Below are 25,394 nucleotides of genomic sequence, written 5' to 3'. Positions count from 1 at the left end.
CATGATATATTTCAAGTGCATTATAATCTAAGGTGGATATTTAAAAAAAGAAGTAAAAAATAATTACGTTCCTAATTATATTAAGTCATGGTTATAATTGTATATTTTGTAAAATATAAAAAACGACAAACATAGATACGATAATGTGAGTTATTTCACACAAAAAAAAAATTACAGTTATTCTCTGCTTTAAAAGATTTAAGTAAAATTTGCAAAGTATATTATACATATTTCGACACATCCCGAATTAAAATTGATATGCGTTCAATAATCTCATGTTGCATGAACTTATATCGCCGATTACATTCTGAACAATTAATCGATAAGAATATACACCGGTTTTTGTCGTTAAAATGTATAAAAGGGTGATATGTCGCTAAAACGACGTACAAAACGAAAATAATTTATTATTTTTGGAGTGAAAAATAGACTAACTTACGAAACCGATCAACTCTAGTAACTGTCATCTTCCTGACACATATTTAAAAAAATGAACTGAATATTTAATAACCGAACATTTATCGAATATTGATTAAGTACCTTTGACCCCAAAAATATTATTGTTATAACAAACTTCACTTAGCATTATTTTAAGCTTGTTTTTATTTTGTGTCAGATTCTCGCTATTTTTTGATATATTGCCCACCAATAAAAAACAAAGATTTCAATCTTTTTCTGATGGAGCGTGAGTAAATTTTAAATGACTTTTGATATTTTAGTTATTTTTAATGCTTTTTAATGCAAAACAAAATCAAATAAATATAATTTTTTTATGATTTTATGAGAGATTTTTATGAATATCTGATGGGATATATTAACCCATGTTTATTCAACTTATATACATACTTGATGTTCATCTGAACTAACTTTACTTTCAGTTTTATTTTCTTTTTTAAATATATTATTTTTACAAAAATATTTCTGTTAAACTTATTTATGAGTTATATCCATTTACTAATCCATCGTCTGGACAGGAACTTGTTAATTGACCGACAACATTTTACTCATGACTAAAAGAGTATTACCATTTTACTATGCATATTTATCCCCGTAGACATGCCGTAAAATTATTTTACATCAATCCAATATACATTTGTAAACACCGGAACATGTCTCTTTAAACTTGATGCAGAGAGCTTTACATTATGTCGATATATTAAGGAAACGTGTTTATAAATGTTAAAAATTAACGTATTTCTTTCGTTGCCCATCCTTTACAAAGGCAATAAAACTCTAAGCAAATCACGATTTGTTCAACCGGTTGCATAACTAATGATTTACATTGGTATTTTGATCACATTTTAACGCTGTTCAAATAAGATCCCTCAAGTCAAGTGATATTAAGCCTGCACAATACCGTCTGGAATACCATTTTGGAATACCATTTTTGCTCTCTAGGAAATCATTTTTGTCGGGTATGTATAATACCGAAAGTAGATAAACGCCCGGAATTTACAGAAAAACTTTTCCTTCTACGTCAAGTTGCTATTTATGGTATTATAGACAAACCCGATAATTACCCAATCTTAATATGTCATGAGCTAGAAGGGAAGTTGTACGGCTCAGTAAACGACCATGAATCATCATAATGTCCATGCTAGTACACGACATGATCAATCCTGAGACAGTGAAACAGCGTTAAGTGTTCCATATGTACAGATCTGACTAAAAATATATGTAGCCATTTTTTGTGTGCTTTTGAAAAAGCAACACAAGCTGAAGTAAAAGTGATCGAATTTGAAAATAATACATGAACATTTCGAATTGGAACGCTTCCGGACTAGACTGCTTCATGGATATTAGATAAAATAACTTACCAATTTGCACAGATGACTGCATTTAAAACTGACATAATTTTAACAGGAGATGTAATTGATGAATTAAGCACACATGGACGAGCAGTGCTCTACTATAAGGATACATAAAAATAAGCCCCTGATCTGCATTTCATGAATGTGAAACTTGCTGGCATACATTTTTGTAGACGTGATGTAACAGTTTCAAGAACAATAAGAGATATTGTCTGTAGAACAAAGAAGTGTGAGTAGTAGAACATCCAAAGATCAATTGCTTACAAATAAAATAATACTTTGAGAGATTCTAATAGAAGATTAATAAGTTGGTAGATGTAATGAGTTGATTACTCCGAAGCATTTGATTTGGTTTCACATACCTGGACGAATAAATGCATGGTAATATTTGAAATAGCGATGTATGTGAAATATTTCTTCGAATGAAGTATGCAATAACGGAAGCTTTCTCACGGGAAAAATCTTAGCGACGTTCATCTGAAAGAAAGTTTTTTTCAGGGGAACAGCTTGTCGCCATTATTGATTATTTTGTGGATGGTAGATTTGTCGATCATATTATTACAAGCAAATGCGTGGGTTAGGTGAAAGAAGAAAGAATACTGTGTGAACCATTTATTATTCATCACAAACAGAGATATCAAAAGTTAGCTATTTCCTCCTATAACAGACAACACGCTATGCAACATACAAATATCTGTGCGTGAGGTAGCCAAGCTAATCAAGAACCTTGATTCCAGTAAAGCAACTGGCCCTGATGGCATTCCAGTTATAGTGCTGAAAAAGCTTCTATCTTTACATCATCAACGCTCTGATCCCCATCTGGCATCAACTGAAATGCATGGCTCTCGTCTTGAGAGGCTCCATGTTTTGACAAGCTTCTGGGTTTGACCTTTGCTCCTGATCTAAAATGGAACACGTACATCACATCTGTTCCCAGGGACGCTGGGAAAATTGTGGGATCCTTCTACCGCTCCAGAAGATATCTGACTACTGATGCAATTCTCTATCTTTATAAAAGCCAAGTACGTCCAAGGATGGAGTGCTGCTGCCATATCTGGGCAGGAACTGCTAAAAAAGCCTATCCTGCCTTGACAGAGTACAAAATAGACTTCGTGGTTTAGTGGGGTATGCCCTTTTCTCTACCCTGCAACCTCTCTCCCACAGAAGAGACGTTGCGAGCCTGTGTTTGTTTTATCGCTATTTCCATGACAGGTGCTCGTCTGAGCTCCAATCCCTCGTCCCCCTTCGCCAATCTTTCACAAGAAGCACCCGTCTGGCTGAAACTACTGTCAATAATTTTCCCCACTCTTTATCTGTGCCTAAATCCAAACGTGGATTCCATGAACAAAGCACGCCAGTGGAACTCTCTGCCGCTTCCTGTTTCCCACCTGACTACAACTTGAACGTCTTCAAGTCCAGCATAAACAAACTCCTGACAAACCGCCTCCTTAGGTAAGACACTCTATCAAAACCCCCAATACTAATGATTACTACACTACTATCTCATTGATTACTGTACACGCAATAACTCTTATCCCCGAGTGGCCTTCGGGCCTTGATAAGCGGTGACCCCCATGTAAAAAAGTAAATAAACGTTATTGAAAATATTGCTAGGAATGTCCATTGTTATACATGTAAGATTACAGTGTTGGAATGTACTGAATGTGACATGAGTATGTTGCAGGAGGAGTTATGAAGACTGATAAGCAATATGATTATATGATTGACTCAAAGAAGCTTAGTCTAGCTTTTAAGAAAAAAAGAACGCTTTCCATCTCTCCGTGACAGCTGAGATATATGTGGAGGAAAAGAGACAGGAAAAGGTCGAAAAGTACCAATACTTTAAATTGGATATAAATGTTGGCACTGTGGTACTTGAAGAATTACGAAACTGTATCTGTTGTGATGGGAACCCTTGGGCATGTGGCAAAAGGATTGGACAAGTAAGCTGAGTAAATAAAAATCAATGTCAATGTTGGAGTTATTCAGGAGACTACTTTGTTAGGAACCACTAGAATTTTGCAGAAATGTACTGGAAGGCTGAGTAAGAAAAAAAAGTTTATAGGCTATGGTCATTCGCCTATTAGCATAAAATTGCAATAACAACAGTCAGACATAGAACTTTATAACAGAAATAATAATAATAATAATAATAATAATAATAATAATAATAATAATAATAATAATAGGAAACGAAGAAAGGGAGCAACTATTACGAACTGGCTAGAGAGTTCAAAGGAATATAGGACATAAAAACATCAGAATAATACGATTAATAGAAGGAGCGGTATGGACAATACCGAAAAACGTCCGAAAGAGAATGGGAAAGATCCGGATCAGAGGGATGGCTCATAAGATACAACGGATAGCAGTAATAAAAACTGCTGAAATATTAAGGAAAACCCTTGAATGCGGAGATTAATACACTTGAATTACAGACACAAACTGAACACGCAGAAAATGCTACGGATGTAAAACACAAAATAACATCACATGGAATCGTGAACACCGAACGTCTTTTTTATTTTAATTCCTGTTTTGAGTGTGTGTCAACAAAAACTGACACTAAAACAAAGCTAGGAAGGTCAAGGAGGATGGAAAGACCGAAGAATGAAAGCACTAGACACCCATCCTTTGGACGAGTGCAAAGAGGATTGATACCTTGGGGAAGCTTATTGCCACAAAATACCAGTGAAAACCAATGATTGCTTCCAACGAGAATTCAATGGTAAGCGGCTACTATAGTAACACAAATCTATCTGCATGTATTATCGACAGAGATGGAGAGTACTGAAAATATGAGAATACTTTTTGTCACTCACACTCCAAAACATACCACAAGTTGTTCTCAAAAATACATCTTTGATTATGACCTGCGTTACTACTCCTGGAGCGTAAATAATAATACTTCTGATGTCGCTTATCAATGTCTCTCTGCAAAAGGATGATATTCATTTCCAGAGGATTCCCCTCAACCCCGGCTCCAACCAGGAGCTAAAATTATCAAGGGTTTTTCTAAGGATGTTGGTGGTACCTACAATTGCAAAGGTCTGGAGGCCACCTAAAATATTTTTTTAAAATTGTCCTTGCAGACAACTTGATTCTACTTTTTGTGTACTAACTACAACCGGGATTGTTTGTGTTTTAACCCCGTGTACACGCCTTTTCTCCAAGGCCAATGGAGCATTATTGCTCAACTTATCATTCTCGTTCTCTCTCACATTCCTGTCCCAGGGTATTGAAAAGTCTACAATCTGCCAGTTTTTTTAGACTTTTTCAATGACGACCATATCCGGACGATTATGTCCCAATTGCTTGGTCGTCCAGCACACTTTACCTAACCTTCTTACATACCTCCCAATATATCCGGAGTCCCATGCGATCGTGTCTTTTGCGGTACTCTCTCTGGGCCAGTATACTACACCCTGCTTCAAGGTGCGAAATTGACTCTGAGATCTTTCCACAAATCCGGCATTTTGTAGCAACTTCCTCTCCTAGAACCACTTTTTTTTAACAATCATGTTCCTAAAGCCTGCACACACAAAAGCTTCAGTACTCTTTACAAGATACCCAGCTCTAAGCCGTTTCCATGATCTTCCATCATCCACTTCTGCTATAACATGGAAAAACCTTCCATGAATTTTCTTTCTAGCCAGTTCCTCTGTCCTTTCTCTATCCATACGTTTCACATAATCAGCCTTGGTCTCACATACCTCCACTTCATTGGCCACAACCTTAAGCATCCACTCCTCACTTCTTACCACAATTTTCTTCAACGACATCTCCTCGGTTCTAACACAATCATTTACACTTTTACATACTCTCCCACCATCTTTCCTCTTTTGATACAGCCATGCTACACAACTTCGAACGTGAAATATACCAAACATTGCTAAACACTTTTCTTGTTTTGATATCCATACCATGCACTGTATCTCAACTATATCTTTTCTTGTTTTGATATCCATACCATGCACTGTATCTCAAAACACTTCCGGCACTGTATCTCAAAACACCCCGCATGTCCAAGCATTCACTGCTCTCATTAGGTTTCCTGCATAGTTTCGACTTTGCAATTAGTTTCAATCTCCTAAGATACCCCTTTATGACCTTCTCCTTCATTTCTCTGTTCATGATGCCTACACCCTCCAACACTCCCAAATACTTATACCCTGTATCTTCTATTTCCTTCATGATTTCTCCATTTGGCAGCACCATTCCATTCGAACGAAACTTTACTCCTCTTTCATCACCAGAACCGCATAATTTCTAATACCAAACTCCATCCCAATATATTCTGAGTATGTTCTTCCAGTCTCTCCATTTCATTTTCATTTCTACCGAATATTTTCAAATCAAAATACTACTACTACTACTACTACTACTACTACTACTACTAATAATAATAATAATAATAAGAAGAAGAAGAATAATAATAAGAAGAAGAATAATGGTGGTAATGCACTTACTGATCCGCACTATTTTTTAAATCGTATTTAAAATTTTAATTTAAGTTTTAGATGTTTGTTTTGTATTCAATTGTAAGGTTAAAGATAAAATCGATACAAAACACCCTCCCCGCCCCATGTTAATAATGGCTTTTTAAATAATAACGTTATTATTTCATCACGGATCAATAAGTTCATAATAATAATAATAATAATAATAATAATAATAATAATAATAATAATAATAAACAAAATAATAATAATAATAATAATAATAATAATAAAAATCATAAAAAGATTAAACATATTGAACTATAACGTTTTGTCCATTTTAACGCAATGAAAAATTTCTATCTATAGTAATTGTATTCTTTTTTATTCCTCAACAGTTTATAAACCATATTGTTGTCACACATATTTAACAGTTCAGCGGCCACGGCTTTAAAATATTTGATTTTTTTTTTTAAATATGTGAATATAAAAAGATCAAGTTTAATGCAATATTGATTAAAATCCATTTGGCCCATAAAATTTTATTGATATCAAGCTAATTTCAATTTTTTTAGCATGTTTACAGCTTGTGTCAATTTTGATGCATTGCCAATTAATATAAATTACAGATTACCATCTGCTCTGATAGCAGATAATTACATGTAAAATGTTTTTTTATGTTCATATTTGGGGTATTTCTTAAAACATGCATATTTTAGTGTTTATTTATATTTTATCAAAACAATTTTTTTAAATTGTGGTTGTCTATATACATGCCAGTTTACTGCGAGTCAGTTTACTTTTTCTAGATTTCTTATCCAACGATGCTGTTTCCAAACACAGCTTATATTATTTTTTGTTTATTTATACAGTGCCACCAAAAAACAAAGTCCTCACTTGTCATTTGTAAAAAAACGAAAATTTCAGCTAAATGCAATGTAACGGTTTAAACAACCTTAAACTGATTTGATTTGCTTTTATTCCTCTATAATTTTACCTGTTCATATTTGACTTTTAATTAATATATCATAGTTTTCTCGTCAATTACAAAAATAGCTTCAAATCGAGAAGGCAAAGAAAACCCCGCAGCAACGAATGAGCTTAAAACCAGCTCACAATATTCACTTTTAAGCATCTGTAATCATGAAAGCATCTCAAAGTGTAATTGTGGTTATTACTAGCTTATACAAAGTCCATATAACACAAGTCTCTCTTATTGATCGACAAGTGCTCATTAATCTCCTACTTTCTTGTTTATCTAATCGGAGAATCGACCGCGTATTGAAATGTTAAGAAGAAGGTACGGTTGTCCGTTCAAAAGCACAAAAACACCGATGATACCCCTAATTCTGGTCGTCGTCGAGTTACTTCTTACAGGGAAAATAGTGTTATCAAGATCCCCAGACTCAGAAACATAAATCTAACAACAATGTACTCTTACTAAAAGTGTTCTCTTTCTACAGTTAAAACATGTTGAAGGAATTGAATTTGTTCCAAGAACCAATGATCTCCGTAAAGAACAGAAAACGCCGTCTGGACTTCGTCAGATGGAATGTCGTTCAAAACCCTTAATATTGGTCAAAAGTGATATTAAGCGACGAAAGAAATTTCAATAGACACGGTATTGATAATAGGCAGTTTGTTCGTCAAAGGAACGACGATGAATTAAATTCTAGGTTCACAGTTTCAACGCTCCAAGGTGGGGGAGATTCAATTTTGGTGTACGGCGTATGGGTGCCAATGGTCCAGGGCTTATACTTCGCTGGCAGGGCGGATTAATTCGACCAAATGCATTAATATGTTGACTGAGCATTTTCTACCCTGATCTGGATTATAATTATATAGTCATGTAGGATAATGCCCCCATTCACACAGCCGTTAATGTCGAGTTCCTCTTTGCTCCAAAGTAAGATTTAAATAACAATTTTCCATTACAGGGGATTTCTGTTTTCCTTCTCGATTTGTACTTATTTTTTTTTAATTGCTGTGAACACAAAGATACCTCAATTAAAAGCCAAATATAAACAAGTAAATGTATAGAGGAATAAAGTCGAATCAAATGAGATATAGGCTGTTTAAAGAGTTAAATTCAATTTTGCTTAAATTTACGGTGTTTGAAAAAATATAAGTGCTAACTTTCTTTTTGGTGGCACTGTATATATGATTTCAAGTGTTTTTTTTAATTTGATAATTTTCATATTTTTTTTTACATAGGAGTCATAACTTATCAATGCCCGGATGCCACTCCATGATAAGGGTGTTGAGTGTACAGTAATCAATGGGATAACATCGTAGTAATCGTTAGTAATGAGAATTTGGTAGGTTAGATTACTTAAGCGGGCGCTTAATCAAGTATTTCTTCATGTTAAATTTAAAGACAACCAGGTTGTAGTCAGCAAGGAAAGAGAGAAACGAAAAAGAGTTCCAAAGGCGAACGAAGAATTGTTATGTGAATCTACGTTTCGACTTAAGCACAGTCCAAAAGTGTGGTGCATTATTGACAGTGGTTTTAGCTAGATGGGTGATTTTCGTGAAAAGTTGTCATGGGGGGACCAGAGATGTGAGCTCACACGAGCATTTGCCATGGAAATAAATAAAACAGGCTCGCAACGCCCCTTTTGTGGGAGGGCGGTTGCAGAGAAGAGAAAGGAGCATCCCCCACTAAGCTACGAAGTCTATTGTGTACTCTGTCAAGCAGGATAAGCTGCTTCTAGCAACTTCTGCTCAGATATGACAACAATAATCCATCCTTGAACAGACTTGGCTTTTATATAGATAGGGAATTGCATCAGCAGTGACATATAAACTGGAACAGTAGAACGATCCCACCATTTTACCAGATACCTTGGCAAGAGATTTAATGTACGTGTTCCATTTCAGATCAGGAGTAAATGGTTAAACCCAGAAGCTTGTCATAACAGGAGGTTTCCAGATGAGAGCCTTCCATTTCAATTGACGCCAGATAATGTAAGCATAAGAGCTTGGTTTTAGATGCATTAAAAAGAATAAGCCACCTTTTCCCCCATTTGAACCACTCGCTCAAGATCAGATAAGAGAGAATACGAAAGAACTTGGTTATTTTCGGCCTTTATGTGTTGTTTTATTATAAATTCTACGGTTCGAACCAGTACCGTTATTTTGCTGTTTATTTTTAAATATCCAAATCTTTATACATTTGTGGGTTTAATGAAATTAAGAGCATAACAATCTCTATGTGACAGTTTAAAAGATTTAATCTGGACCGTCCTGGCGTAATAAGATTCTATGCAATAATTAACACCATTTGGACAAGCTGAATTGTTAAAACGGTAACACAAATGCATTTTGATGGATTAGCTTTTCTAATTGATTCTTTAAAAGATTGCATTTTCGATTTTAATAAATAGTTCATTAATAAGAAATGAAAATAATAATCTATACGTCTCGTACAGATAGGGAAACACAACGGAACGATTTCACTGGTCACATAACTAAAGTTTTATAGCAATTACAAGTAAATTCAATTCTGATGCAACTTCCTCTCAACAGATTCCAGGATTAGCTTCATTTTCATACATAATATATATATATATATATATATATATATATATATATATATATATATATATATATATATATGACTTCTTTTTTTTAGGCTTATCTTAATTAAAATAAAATAGTTTGAAATCACCTTTACTAATAAAGCCAGCGATGCAAGATCACATGCTGTTTTCTGTCTTTTATTTTCTCAATCCCACTTGACTGGAAGTCAGTTTTTCTTTGGTCTACTGAACTTTTCGAAAAAAAATGTCCATTGTTTCAGTTGCTTCGAAAACTTTCCAACCGGACTATTAACACCACACTGGATTTAATTTTGGATTTCATACTATCTAAATAATTATATTCGCCTTCGGATTACCTAAAGAGTATATTCATGCAAGATGAAATATTATGTACGGTTTGTTTTAATACTTTTTTACATGCCACCCATTGTGTCACTTGTTTTTCTTGGCAATTTATGACTATAATAAATTGCGGTTTCACGTAATGCTATAACCAGCAAATTCTAACATTGCTGCAACTATTTTTTGCTGATTTTCTCCTGTCCAATGATGAGAAGATAGCCGGAATAACATTCTCTGAAACTCCGTGGAAGGGGGATTTTGTAAATTGTTTTTTTTTCGAGTATTCAGTAGAAAAATAAATTTTAATTGTAAATTTACAACTTACAGTTTTAATTTTCTTTCTCTTATACACACATACATACATACCTGCATACATACATGTATACATATATATATATATATATATATATATATATATATATATATATATATATATATAAATTACTAATCCGTTCGGATGTTAATATGCACTATGTGTAAGTCTTTAACTGTATGTTCAGATACTCTAGCTTACATGTAGTTTAACACGAGTTCTATAAGTAATATTACACAGAGAGTGTGGAAAAGTTCGGATACAAAATGTGATAAAATCATGAAGTAAATGTTTAACACAATTTAATCAGAGAATAACTAGAAATAGAGAAAGAGGAGGACTTGTTATAAATAGCGGACGTGTTTTCTATTAAGAACACTTTGGATTTTGGCTTAATAAGCGTAAGTGCCTCAAAGTAATAAGAAAACACATCAATTTATGATATTTTTTAAATAACATATTTTTTTATATCAGAGATATTTCCGTAATATGATAAATATATACACAATGCACACACACATTATATATATATATATATATATATATATATATATATATATATATATATATATATATGTCTGTGTGTATTTTGTACATATTTGTAATAAGATTGAAATATTATTGAGGTTAAAAAATATGAATTTAAAATAGTTAACTATTTAAAAATTGGGCCATTGCTGATGAAGTCAGAGATGGCTTCTATTGCCGGGCTCGAATCCATCGACTGGTGCTAACCGTGACACCCTGCACTGATGATTCCCGAAAGGATGAACCACTAGAGTTTGTAGGTATGTACTAATTATTATAGTCAATAATTAGTATATTGTCTGTGAATACCCACCGCAACACCCTCCTCCCAAGATTTGAAGTCGCACAGATTTCAAAATCTGTTTCTCTTGGGATTTAACATGAATGGTTCATTAAACTTTTTTTTCTACCTGATCTTCGGGGTTCAGGTGTATATTGAGACGGTTCCAAATTAAAGCATTCGTATATGATGTCCATGGTTTCCTCCTCTTCGACTACTGTTGTATAATCACCATCTCGAATGTGGCATTTTTTTATTTGCTTTAGGTGCCCTTTATGTATATTTTGTATGTATGTACAATCACCAATACGTTTATCTACTACTCCACATTCGCAGTAAGAAGTGTCATTCCTGTAGCACTTGAAATATACTCGATCTCCCGAGTTATATTTCTTTCTTATCATGTGTGTAGTGTTTCGGACAATTGCCTGTCTATACAATAGTTTATCAAACGCTGGTTTCACCTTTCTGGCAAACATTAAATCAGCTGGTGATATGTTTGACGGGGTATTAGGGTGCGGTGTTATACTATATATTTGCAAAAATTGTTGCAAAGCTTTTTCCGTTGGTATCCCAATGGAATTTTTCAACGCTCGTTTTAACGTGTCCACGAACTTCTCCGCGAGGCCGTTCGAACTTGGATGATACGGCGGAGTAGTGATATTCTTTACTTGGAACATGTCACAAACTTCCTTAAAGTCTGTGGATGTGAATTGAGTTCCATTGTCTGTGACCAGTGTGTCTGGTACACCAAATCATGCAAATAACTCGTGTAGGAATCCTATTGAGCTGTTCGTTGTTGGATTCCTGCAACGCATTAGCTCATGACATTTTGTATAACTATCTACTACAATTAAGTAGTAATTTTCTCCTACTGCACCAGCGAAGTCTATGTGGATTCTCGACCATGGGTGGTCGGTTTTCAGCCAAGGTTTGTGTACTATATGTGGGAATTTTGCCGCTAACTGGCATCCTTCACATCTATTTATTGTTGTAGCTATGTCGACGTCGATGTTACGTCAGTATACGTAGCTTCTCATTAGATACTTCGTCCGATTTATCCCCGGATGCCTTGTGTGGAAGTCTCTCAAAATCTTCTTCTGCAACGTTTTAGGTATTACTACTCTCTCGCTATATAATAACACATCGTTACACATGGAAAAAAAATTCCTGAACCTTTTTGTCATTTATAATTTTTTCTTTTGATTTAGGTTGCTGTACTCTCTTTCTGGTGAACTCTTTATATCTGCAACAATCGCTTTTGTGTCCGATTTTCTTGCAAATGTAGCATTTTGTCTTCTCATAAGGGCAATCCGATTCCCAATGTCTTTCTGCGCATCTCTTACAGTTATATCTAGGAAAAGACTTGTTATATTCTTTACTATAATTATAATTATTATATTTAGAATATCTCGTTAGAATGCCCCTTTCACAATCCTCTGCTAATTTCTGAAGTGTTAAATCTTGCTCGGATTCCAGCTTAGACAACATTCGTCTGCGTATTTCTTCATTTTTCGTGGAGACTAACCCTGGAGCGAAGATTACGTATTTGAAATCTACTACTGTTCGTTTCGCTAGCTTAAAATTATCACAGTTTTTATTGCCAACTCATGCGTATGTCAAATAATCTTGGTTGTCCATCTTCCTTAGATTCATAGACAATCATCTCTTATGAAAAAGAGATATATTCGGATTGGATAATTCTTTTAGTAATTTTACAGCTTCCATGAAATCTAATTCCGTAGTTTTTTTTAGGTAGTATATAATCTACGAACTTGCTGTGTTCTCTTACACCCAACTTCCTGGGTAAATGCTCACTTTCTGGCTATTTGGCCAGCTTTTGCAGTCCAGTTGAAAGGCATCCTCGTATCTTGTACATTATGCTTCAAAAATCTTTTCTTATTCCGGCACATAATTAAATGTGTCAATGCGATTAAATATAGTTGTATGCGAGAAATTAGTACTGTCGACATTTTCTCGATTAGTCTTTAATAGTTCAAGTGTTTTAGCAAAACGTTCATTTTGCCTTTCTTCATATTCAAATTGTAATTTCTTCTGCCTTTCTTCTTGTTCAAATTGTAATTTCTACTGTCTTTCTTCTTGCTCCATTTGCCATTTAAATAATTTCTCCTCTCTACGTGCATCTAGCTCGGATTGCGCCTTTTGTTGCGTCTGCAAAAATTGCATTAACCTTCTAGATAAATCTTCCATTTTTTTTTGTATCCTTCAGTAGCAGTAATGCAGTTACAAAGAAAAATTGTACAATTTCACATGCAACACAATATCCGTACCATATAAAATGGCTTGTGTTCCAAAAAAAATTGTTCATAGTTCCTGTTTTCAATAGTAATATCGCTGCTCGAATAATATTTTGTCACTTCGCTAGCGAGTCAAGCTCATCCAACCACAACATAAGAACTGAGGCTTTTGCTGAAACTACAAAATACGATTTACTTTTCCGTTTTAGGCATTTCCTAATAAATAACAGCCGAACTTAAGTACAACTCTTTCCATAGAAAAAAAAAGTTTTTCAACTCGAGTCACAATTGAAAAAAATAAAATGTATGGACTACATTTAAATTTATTTTTCTTTTTGCGTGACGTTTTACTGTCTTATAACCGTTATGCAGTGACAACTTTAGTTTAAAAACAATCTTTCCTTGATATTTTTTTTAAATACCGAAGAGAAAAATTTGGTTTACCAAAAAGTCTTTAGTTGGTATTTACAGCAATTTTTTTTCTTCGTATATAACTTCCTTGTAATTTAGTAATACGAATCTGTTCTTCGTAATTTAGTAATACGAATCTGTTTGTCGTTTTAAAAAAAATCACTTTTACAGTGTGTTATTTTTTTAAGATGGATTCCACGTGAAACCGCGTAAATCGTCAGTCTTTTTTTTTTTGCCAGTTCGAGTTCGAGACTGCAATTAAAGGTTTTGGTTTGTCTCTTTTTCCGACTAGTATTTAATTTACTAAAATACTATTAATCGAGGTTACTTTTTTAACCTGGATGCAGTTTTTCTTCTTGGAATTTGGGAAACAACCGTTTCTTTCTTTTAGTGTTGTACTTCGCGAGGAAAATATTTTACAGTTTTCCAATGTTCGCTGAATTATTCATTTTTTCCGCTTGAGTCGAACTTCTCTTTAGCGTAAAATCCGTTTTTACGACTATTTCGTTCGTCAAAACTTGTATTCCTTAGAAAGGTCAACCGTTGCGTTGTACTTTTTTTAGTGAGTTCTTTCCATTTCTTCGTCAAACTTTTATATTTGACGTTCATCCTCGTCGTCATTGTTAAGTTTGCAGGTTGAAAAAGGTAACGTAGAAAGCAATACAAATGACGACTCAACAAACAAAGGTAGATCAAATAAGAAGTGTGTTAGGAAAAAGTATATTTACAGGATATTTACATAATGGTGTCAAATAAGAGAGTCTTTGCTAGAGAAACATATCTGCTCTCAGCGGCCTTCGGTGGCTTCTGATGAACACACACCCAGACTAACTGAGTCTTCCTATTTATGTGTAATTACTATCCACATATGCAAATGAATGTGTGCCACCACAACAATAGTAAACGCAGGATGAAAACACTTGAATCGAACAGAATTTTACTTCTTAAAAAACTTCAATGCCCGATTTTTATACTGTACAGCTCTCTAAATTAAACTGAACTGTAAGACAAAAATAAGAATCAAAGAAAGAAATAACGAAAGAAGAAAGAATAACATATCCTGTAGTGATTTCTTGCTTTGAAGAGTATATTCGTTCTCTTCTGGTTTCATGAAAAATAATACTTTCAAAATAGCAGCACCCTAACGCAATTATTCTGTTAATTTAATGTTTTTCAACTGTGTATATATATATATATATATATATATATATATATATATATATATATGTGTGTGTGTGGGAGGATGAGACCAACAGTATGCGTGATAGTATTATTATAATACTTCACTTTATCTGATGAAGTTATAGCAGCTTATAAGCATGTGGATTAATGTTAGTTTGTAAACGTTATTTTGCGGACATCTAATACAAATCCAATAAATATACGATTATTTAAAATATATTTAATGAAGTGATAAGAAAAAATAACAAATAATCGTCCAAAAGACTGAATAAACCAACCTAACGGCGAGAGTAGGAAGATTATCCTGAATTACGAAACCTTATATTTACGTGCTCATCGGCTAAGCCTGCAGTTTTAGGAAAGCTTTGTTACGTTCAGGTTTGCATCACATTTAATCTCCCAGAAATAGGATACCAATGCCGCTGACTGATGTTTTTTGGCCGCATTTGAGCATTTTATCCGAATTATATGTTTATTGTTGGCATTTTTCCCGATATCTTTCTAGTTTGTATGCTTTTTTAAAAAGACATGTGATACTTATAGAAAGGATGGCGTGAAAGTTCCAACTCGTGTTTCTTTGGAACGAGCTGGCCTCCGACTTTGCACATTTAAATCATCACTCAGTGTGGTTAAACACTTTGATAACTTGTATAGTTTTCCATAATACTTGCACAAAATCTACTTTATTTAGACAAACACACAACTTTAACTAATTACTTTTGGTAAATATAATGATCAGCATATTTCCTGGTAGAGTTTTAATAACTTGTATAATTCTTGTATCAAATCTACTTCATTTAGATGGAAAAAATCAACTTTAACAATTGCCTTTGGTTAACATAATTATCAGCATATTTTCTCGTAAAGTATAATAAGTGCACATATGAGGTGATTTCAATAAGTTTTCGTTTTTCGTATGGACGCATTTATTGAGATTACATTCAGGAGACATTACTTCATTTCGAAATGATCTCCTTCATATGCAATGCACTTGTACCGTTCACACAGATTCTAGAAAACCAATGGGAGTTATCTTGTGTAATCGAGTAAATACCCTCGTGACAGCCTCTTTCATTTCCTTAGTTGTCTCATGACGACAGTCTTTAAAGTTTTCTGGAGTTTAGGGAATAAGCAAAAGAAAAAAAGGAGTAAGAGCGGAATCTGTCTTCAAGTTTATCTTTGCCAAGTAATCCGTGAAAAGGATGGACTTGTGAACTGCTGCATTCGCGCAAGTTTTCCACATCTTTAGTTCTCACACTGACATCAAACTTCACTTATTGTTTCTATAGACATACGACGGTGGTTATCTATAAAATTCTTTATATGATTAATCAACTCTGATAATCTGACTTTATTAATGATATCAAACCTCTCATCATCCCTCATCTTCCCTTTCATATTAGTCGACTTACATGTCAAATGTTAGTGCATTAATTTCTCATATTTTGAGAGACGTAGGAGACACATTTCCTCACGTCATAGTGTTGGATTCGGAAACTAATAGTGCGCATTTAATTAACATTAAGGTGTATCCAATACTAATACTCATAGAATTTGAAAATAAAAAAAATAAAGAATGTAACCACTTAAGATTTTGTACAAAGCAGTCGATAGAACTGAGCAGTTCGTTCATATAAAGTTTTATATCTGTTAGATTTTCGAACTAAATGCGTTAATTGAAAATTATATTAAATTATTACCACACTACATTCTTTATTTTGCAGCGAATTTTATTTTAGAATTTTTTACATTCTACAAACTCGTTTATTTTTATTAAAAACTATTGCCAATCATTGATCTTTCCCAGATTAAAACAAAACAAATCATATCACGTTTTATCTCATAGTCTAAAAAGAAATATATAGAAGCTTTATTGGTTAATTAGTATTTTAATTTTTATAGATAAACTATCAGGGGTAGCCAGTGTTGCCCGGGCCACAAAAGACGAAGAGAAGAAACGTAGTTAGATTTGAATACATCAAAATTATTTTCTACGTAATCAGTGTTTTAAGTTCACTTTTGAGCAGGTATGCATAAAATCATTTCATAAGTGTAATATCGATTATTTTATTGTACCGTGCTTAAGATTTAATAGCATTTTCAAATAAAGTTTTACGCATAGTAAATAAAGTTTAGTTCAGAGTTTCGCAAACCGCACTCTTCATAAGTTCATGAGAACAAATATAGTGTAAATTTTAGCGTATTATATTCACTTTTCCAAAACTGATAACATCAAAAACAAAAATAACATATTTTGCCTCAGTTAAAATGAAAATGCATACAAAAATAAACGTTTTTTACGAATACGCAAAAATAAAAAATAAAAAAACAACGAAACATCTGCATTAAGGTAGGCTTGAATTGCGGCGCAAAAACTCGTATTTCATAGTAATACTCCAACCCATTTGGCCAGGTGACAGTAATTCCATGACTTTGCCAATTTATGTACTTTAAATAACAGAGTTATAATCCATTTCATATAGGCGCAGATGTTGAAATTGTTTATAGAGATGATTTTACGTGACTTCCGCTAGAAAGTCTGTAAGGTAGAAAAATGAATACATTTTTCTAACTGTCACATGCCTGAGTCTCTTTATAAAATATTGTAAATATGTGATTATAGGGCAACTGATTTTCTATTAATTTGTAAAACATCTTACTTATGAATCATGAACTTTAACAAAACATTAAAATTATTTTTTTTTTAATATTATTATGCAAAATTTATTTTCTGTTTAAATGATTTGAACGTAAAAAGCCAATCATATATTTGATATTTTATGACATAATTATGGTATATATCATTGAGGGTTTTAGTTCGAATATACCACTATTATATACGAGAGTCGTCATTATTTTCACAAACATAAGATACACATCTATTGCAACAATGGGATCATCTGTTATCGCTATCATCTATTTAAAAGTTATCTTATTACTCACAACTTTGTAAGTATAATCGGCATATCTGTGTGTCCATTGGGTAGTTCTGCAGTTTCATGGGGCATGACGCAGTCAGAGATATCCTGAAAATACAATGAATATTGAATAAATGTCTGGAGAAACATGCTGTTTAACAAATTATGTTTTGTTATTGAACCAAAGTCATAATAGGTTGACCACCAAGAATTATCTTCCATCTATACAAACTAAATATATTTTAAACTCTTACGATCAAATTATTCTCGGCCTAACATATATGCGCAATACATGTGAGATACAAATATCAGTAAGCTGACATGAAAACACTCTTTTACACGTGGTTAAATTGTGAACACATGTATTAAAATAAATTTTCCATTGACTAAAATGTTTATTCTTGGATTGTAATACATGTTTATACAGCTTTTTCTTAATTTCGCAGTGGAAAAAGTGAAAGTGCGACATTCATATGTTTAACTGAAATTCCATATAGAAAAATGTTTCTTTTTGAATTTATGTTGTCATGTTTATTTAGATATATCACGTTTACTGTATATATATATATATATATATATATATATATATATATATATATATATATATATATATATATATATATATATCGCGTATCTACGTTAAATTTTATGTGCCTATATTTAGTATTTACTACAACAATTGTCCAGATGAAAGTAGATATAGGCAGTAAGTTTTTAATTATTTATGCCAATTAAGCTACACAGTATTTATCACGTTGCATATCCACATGGAATCGATGTTAGTGTGTGTTTTGTTTTGTATAATGCCGATATTGCTAGTTTGCATTTCAGATTCATTATTATTTATGTATCGCCGTTAATCATCGATCGTTTATCATTTTTGTATTATTATGGTCGTTATCTATTTATCTGTTTGTGTATGTACTAAGGTATTTCATGTTCGCAGCTTAATAAATGTTAGCGTTATTTTACATATAGTAGATCTAATTTCTGGTTACACAATATTAAACTAATTCCTATATTTTGTGATTGCTGTAATATTTTCGACTTGACTATCGATAAGTTTATTGTGATGCTTTAAGGAGTTTGTACGGAAACGAGTGACTTACCGAACTAGCACGTGTGCATAATTTAACGGATCGGTCGTGGAATGAAATGAATGGAAAAGAAAGAAACAAAAATGGCTGCCTTATCTCTTTGAATGCCTGAAATATTACCACCTGATATGCAGATGAGATGTTCCTGGTTGGAGATAAAAGACGGTTGATTTTTCAGAGAGCACGTTCATTTTAAAGTTGGATTTTGAAGAAGTACGTTCGATCAGCAGAAGTGTTTTACATTTGAGAGAAGGTGCGTTACGTATACATCCGTTTGGAAGTTGGAAGTTTGAACAACAGTGTCAAACTTAATCAAGAAATTGTTGAGTGAAGGACTACAATATTAACACACGGTTTATTTAATCATAAGCTATTTCGGCCCTTGGTGTGCAGTGACACAAAAAGCAGAAACATATGGACAGATTCGACTTTCGCTTGATACCTGAGTTTGACGGATCTACCAATAGACCGTCTGCGCCGAATGGGTTAAGAAGGCTGAGAAAATATGTAAACTGTGCAAAATTAAAGAACCAACCACAACCATCCACCTGAGGTTAACCGGAGGGTCTTATGCAGTCTACAAGCAACTCGGGGATGAATCAGACTAGGATGACATCAAGCAAAGCCTGTATACAGCGTTTAGTACAGATCCGTTTATTGCAACAGTTCACGTGCCAGCGACTTTACCCCAAGGAAACGGTTGACGTGTACCTAGCCGACCTACGACAGTTATCTGTACCGTTTGGCACGTCAACGACAAGATATTAAGCTGTGCCTTTTTTAGTAAGCTTATCTGAGAAGATCAGTAAACTGTTGCAGACAAAAAGACCACGAAAATTCTCTCACTTGTGCACTGTGACTTAGCAGGTTCGATCAGCCTGATGGGGAGAAATAATCTAAGAAACCCGAAAAAGAAGCATGAACAGTCGAAATCACGACCCCACAAAAAAAAAAAGAAAAAAATGTAAATCGTCCCGGGCACGACGTTAAACTGCGCCCATTTCTATCTTACTAACCAAATTAACCAACTAATACCTAACATAATGTTTCCAGTTTTTGTTAAAAAAAATGTATATTTGTGATTTTTTGTCCATATATGTTTATATGCATTTGAATAGGATTCTATTTGTATGTTTATATATATATATATATATATATATATATATATATATATATATATATATATATATATAAGTGTTTAGTTTTATATGTATCAAAAAAAACCTCAATGTGATTTACAAAAAAATGGCTTTTTTTCATATATTATACCGATATATTAATAATTCCTTTTGACCAATGAGAATAGAGACAACCCTCCCCTAAAAAAGAAAACAATTATTTTATTGGTTTATTTTTATTTGTTTATTTTAATTTTTATTTATTTAATTATTTTTCCTTCCTTTTCTCAAGTCGAACAAAAATTGAATCCGACATGATTTTTCAATTATATCAAAAAAAGGGTGTGTGTGAAATTGTTTTGACTCCTGATGGGGGGTTAGACCAATTATTCTGACGATCGTTTTCATAACCACAATCATGGTGAGCAACCAATGAAAAGCTTCGAAAGTTACTATAACAATTTTCAAATCTTGGATTCAATCAGTTCGCCGTCATCTTTGTTGTTGGCAATTACACTCAGGATCGTACTACACTGTGTTCAACATAATGTCTCAACCATTAACCGTTCGACACTCGTAGACACGGTGTGCGCCCGGTCCATAGTTAGTGTACATCGCTGTAAGATGTAGCGGAAGCAACCAGTCGGCATTATGGCTATCAATGGCTTATTTATTTGTGGTGAAAGGGCAGTCACGATCTATACTGAGAAGGGTGACTGCGAAAGTTTTGGTGATGCAAGAAAAAAAACCCGACATGTTTATTGGAATTGATATAATACAAGCACTAGGAGGCATCATAATCGGAGCTGCTGGAAGTGTAATTCTTGGAGAAGGGAAACAAGTCCGTGCAGCCATGTCTATTGAAGAAAAGGAATTCTGTGCTACGATTGATTACAACGAAAGAGCGCGGAATGCAGAATGGAAATGGGGCATGGGCGAGGCACCAGATCGGATGTGCAACACCATTCCAGAATATGCAGTTTCTACTAAGAATCGGACTGTTGAACAACTTACGAAAGAAAAAAATCGATCCATAATGGATTACCGAGAATTGAATCAATATGTTGATGCATTTACCGGAAACGCAGATGTGTGCGCTGCTGAACTAAGAGAGTGGCGTCAGAAAGGAAGTCATCGAACACTGCTGGATTTGAAGAGAGCCTACCTGCAGATACGTGTCCATGAGTCATTATTCCTATTTCAGACAGCGATAATCAAGGGAAAACGATATTGCTTGACACGTTTAGGTTTTAGCCCCTAAATCATAACAACTATTAATAAAACAGTTTTGATGCTAGATGAAATCACAGCAAAATCTGCTTAAGCTTACATTGACAACATCTATATTAATGAGGATATAATGTCTGCAGATACGGTTCGAATAAAACTGGAATCGTTTTGGTTCATAAGCGAAGACCCTAAGCGCATAAAGGATGGGGTGTCCGTGTTTAGCCTTGAGGTCTGGGAGGACGGGCAATACTTTGCGATGGAAGCACAGGACCCTATTTCAGAATTACTCACTGTATTGACAAGGTGCATTGTGTTTTCTATTTGCAGTAAATTAGTAGGACATTTACCTCTATGTGGATGGTTCTGATCGGATACCGGAGTATTAAAAAAAACGAGTAACTGCAGTAACTAAAGGATGGGACGACATGGTGGATGATGATTCTCTCCAGTAAATGATGGCTTACACGTTGTCCAGAGTACATAGGAACAACCCTGCTCGGGGTAAGGGGCAAGTGTCTGGAAACGAACTGAATGCATGGTTTGACGAAAGTTCATTGGCTACAGACATCGTGTTGGAACAGTTAGGTGCTGTTTTTGAAGATGCGTGCTGGCTTCGTCCAAATATGATGCCCATCATATAAATTTGGCAGAACTTAATGCCACGTTAAAAGGACTTAATCTTGCATTGCAATGGCAGGGTATGATTGTGCATCTCCACATTGACTCATTGCGTGTTTACCACGGATTGACCATCACCTTGACGAGTTAAGACAAAAGCTGCAAGTGAGATATTAGTAGGAAGGATACTTGCAATAATAAAGCGTCTAGTTGGCGAACACAGCTTGGGGTGGACATTACCTGAGTTTCGTCGATGCAGAATTTATTGATAGCTTGACTAGAGTAACAAAGAGGTGGATTGATGTAATGAGGCAGGGATCTGATCCTCCACAACAGATATGCGCGGTCGCAACAGATCGATTAACACCTGATCAGAGCCGTATAATACATAAGAAGAAGGGGCATCCCGGAATTCGTAGGACCACATATTTTGTCCGAAAGTCTGTGCTGCAACTACAATGACATCAATCAAGGCAGCCATACGCTCGTGCGAAGAGTGTTAGCGAATTGATCCGACACCGCCCCAATGGCAAAAGGAAGCTTGAGGTGAAGAACAACTAGTATCGAGTAGGGTTGGATGAAACGCATTATGAGCGCAACAATTTTCTGACATTGAGAGATTGTGGCCTGACAAGTTGCACGATATGGCGCCTGTTTACCCGACAGGATTCTTCCTGCATTATACGACAGTTGAAAGCGATCTTTTTTAACGTGGTGCCCCGTTTGAAATTCTGACTGATAATGCAACTACATGTCGATATCAAGAATTTCATAAATTCACGCACGAATGGGGGATTAGAATGCGTTATCGCTGTGCATATTTTCCGTAAGGTAACAGTATACCAGAGCGGTGTCACGGCACCATCAAAGAATTGGGACTAGGACACACTATTATCTTCCAGGAGCTGTGATTGGTGATTGATGATGTACCACGTCACGGAAAAGATATCCGCCCCTGATATACCTCTACTGATTTTGAGAACGATGAGGAGGATCGAATACTGTTAAGGGATGATCCTGATCGCTTACTGCCTTTTTACGTGAGCATAGAACCACTACCTACAGAACCAGATGAGAGAATGATCGGGCATCCTGGTGGCAATAGTGATGAGAAATATGGACACGGGGAAGTAATGCAGCCAGTTCCTCATCGAAGTACCCAGGAAACAGGAATACTGCCCACCCTCCGTGATTGTGATACACTCCCTATAGCACCAAGAGAGGATATGATGAAACATACTGAGGAAGATGAAAACGAGGAAGTGATGCCTCAGATTCTTCGAAGAAGTACCCGACTAAGACGGATACTGCCCTCCCCACCCGTGCCCTGATTAGGAAACACCGCCTATGAAACCATGAGAACGGATAATGGAACATACTGATAGCAATATCGGTAGTAATGAGGAAGATGGCAATGAGGAATTACTAACCCCGATTTGTCGAAGAAGTACCCGACAAAGATGACTGACCACCTGCACTGTTTGTGATCATGAGATCAGCGGGGATTGTAGGGAAACGCGAACTTACCTAACTAGCACGTGTGCATAAGTGAACGGGTCGGTCGTGGAATGAAATGAATAAAGAAGAAAGAAACAGAATTTACTAATGCCGTTTTTATTCCCCAATTTTTGTTTGGTTTGTGGTGGTAATATCTGCCTTTTAAATATTGGGAAGTCATATCCATGTATGTTTTGTTAAATCGGGTTTCTTTTGCCAAATTATGTGACATTTTATACTCTGTTTTTGATTAGGTATTTATTTTTCAGTTTACCGAATGCCTGATTTCTAGAATTCATATTTATGCGTTAATTGTAAGTGTTCTTATTTGTATTACTGTTAGGGCCACTACTATTGCCAATGATTATACGTTTTATCTTTCTTGCGTTATTTTTGTTGTTATCTGGACACTAAGTTTGTTAGTGTTGCTTTTCTTGCTTCGATATTGTATTTTTTATGTGCTTTAATCGTCATGTCAAAAGTTAGAAACGTTGATAATTTATTTTTGAATGTGTTTTCGGCAACTAAGAAACTCTCACTGTTTCTGTTTTGTCCATCAGATCTTATCTAAAACATAGGAGCCATGTTTCTGTGAAATCGAGAAAACGATTGCGGGATCAGTACCTAGAAATTACAATATTCTATTTTCATAATATCTCTTTGTCATATCATTAATAAGAGTGCTGGGGGTAAAACTTTTCTTTGAGCTTGCGTTATCCACCTCATAGTCACAAACCGGAACCGTTTACTAACTCCCGAGGAAACTATCTCATAAGAAAGTGCAAGATACGGGGATGCTGCATTGCCAAAAGATGAATAGTCTGGACCAACCAGTAGCTCGATGCCATATATGTCGGAAATGTTACAGCTTTTAATTTTTTTATAGTTTTCAAAGTATTCCTTCTTCACTGATTCTTTCATCCTTTTTTATTGTTTAGCTTCCTCGTGGCATTACTTTAAATAACTTTGGATACATCTTCCACGAACTCCAAAACCTAACTATGAAATGGTTCAGCAAACAAATCAACGAAAAACACAGAACTACAACTTCTAAAGTCGACCCCCACAAAACGTATTCTTTTCTAACATCAGGTTGAAATCCACTTCGAGGATGACCAAAACTGACCTTTTTTCTTCTTTTAAACTGGAATTAACTAATCTGTTCCCTTAACATATTGTTCCATCAAGGCTATCACAGACCTGACTATCAAGATCGCCATGGACATGAATATGCGCTCACATAACGGATACCTTATTCTGTGCCCCCTGAAAATATTATTGTAAAAATAAAAACGACTTTGTTTTGATTAAGACATTTACGGATGCGAAGCGAAACCATTTAATTGAAGATGTCGCCGTATATTTTATTTTCACTAGCAACTATGTAAAGGTATAATAAATACGTGACTTACCTTGCGCGGTAAGTGATGGAACCATCTGCATAAATATGGAGCATTCTGTTCGGAACGGTCACATCGTGAAATGCTGCTTTTTTCTCGTTTGGAAAATACAAATCAGGTACCCAAATTTTGTCAATAAGTTTCACATCCAATTCGAAGTATTTGGCATCGATTAAGCCAAAGAACATTAGTCTTTCATCTCTCCATTCCTGGGTGACAAACATACTGACCGAATAGTCCTGTAATAAAACATAGCAAACCATGTAAACAATCTCACTGAATTTTCTTTTTGTAATTTTATTCAAAACATAACGAGCAAAATAATTCAGATCACATGGTATTAATATCTATTCAAAATGTTCCAAAAACTTTAAATTCCCTTATTTGACTGCAATAATTAATTATAAACT

The 25,394-nt window shown here is 34.6% G+C and overlaps 1 protein-coding gene across 1 annotated transcript in view; it reads right to left on the bottom strand.

Moving 5' to 3' along the window:
• The window catches only part of LOC145252983 (glycine receptor subunit alpha-2-like), a 528,147-nt gene that overhangs the window by 140,327 nt on the left and 362,426 nt on the right, over positions 1-25,394 (bottom strand). The window contains exons 4-5 of the mRNA XM_080112897.1: positions 24,997-25,223; positions 18,050-18,132 (exon numbers count right to left, since the gene is read on the bottom strand). Of these exons, the coding sequence (XP_079969023.1) occupies positions 18,050-18,132; positions 24,997-25,223 (310 nt within the window). The remainder of the gene's footprint in view (positions 1-18,049; positions 18,133-24,996; positions 25,224-25,394) is intronic.

The sequence above is a fragment of the Euprymna scolopes genome, chromosome 3 (genome assembly GCF_053919585.1).
Source record: "Euprymna scolopes isolate OS-2025 chromosome 3, ASM5391958v1, whole genome shotgun sequence".
NCBI classification, from domain to species: Eukaryota; Metazoa; Mollusca; class Cephalopoda; order Sepiida; family Sepiolidae; genus Euprymna; species Euprymna scolopes.
The sequence above is the reverse complement of the archived record's forward strand: the minus strand, read 5'-3'. Positions and strand labels throughout refer to the sequence as shown.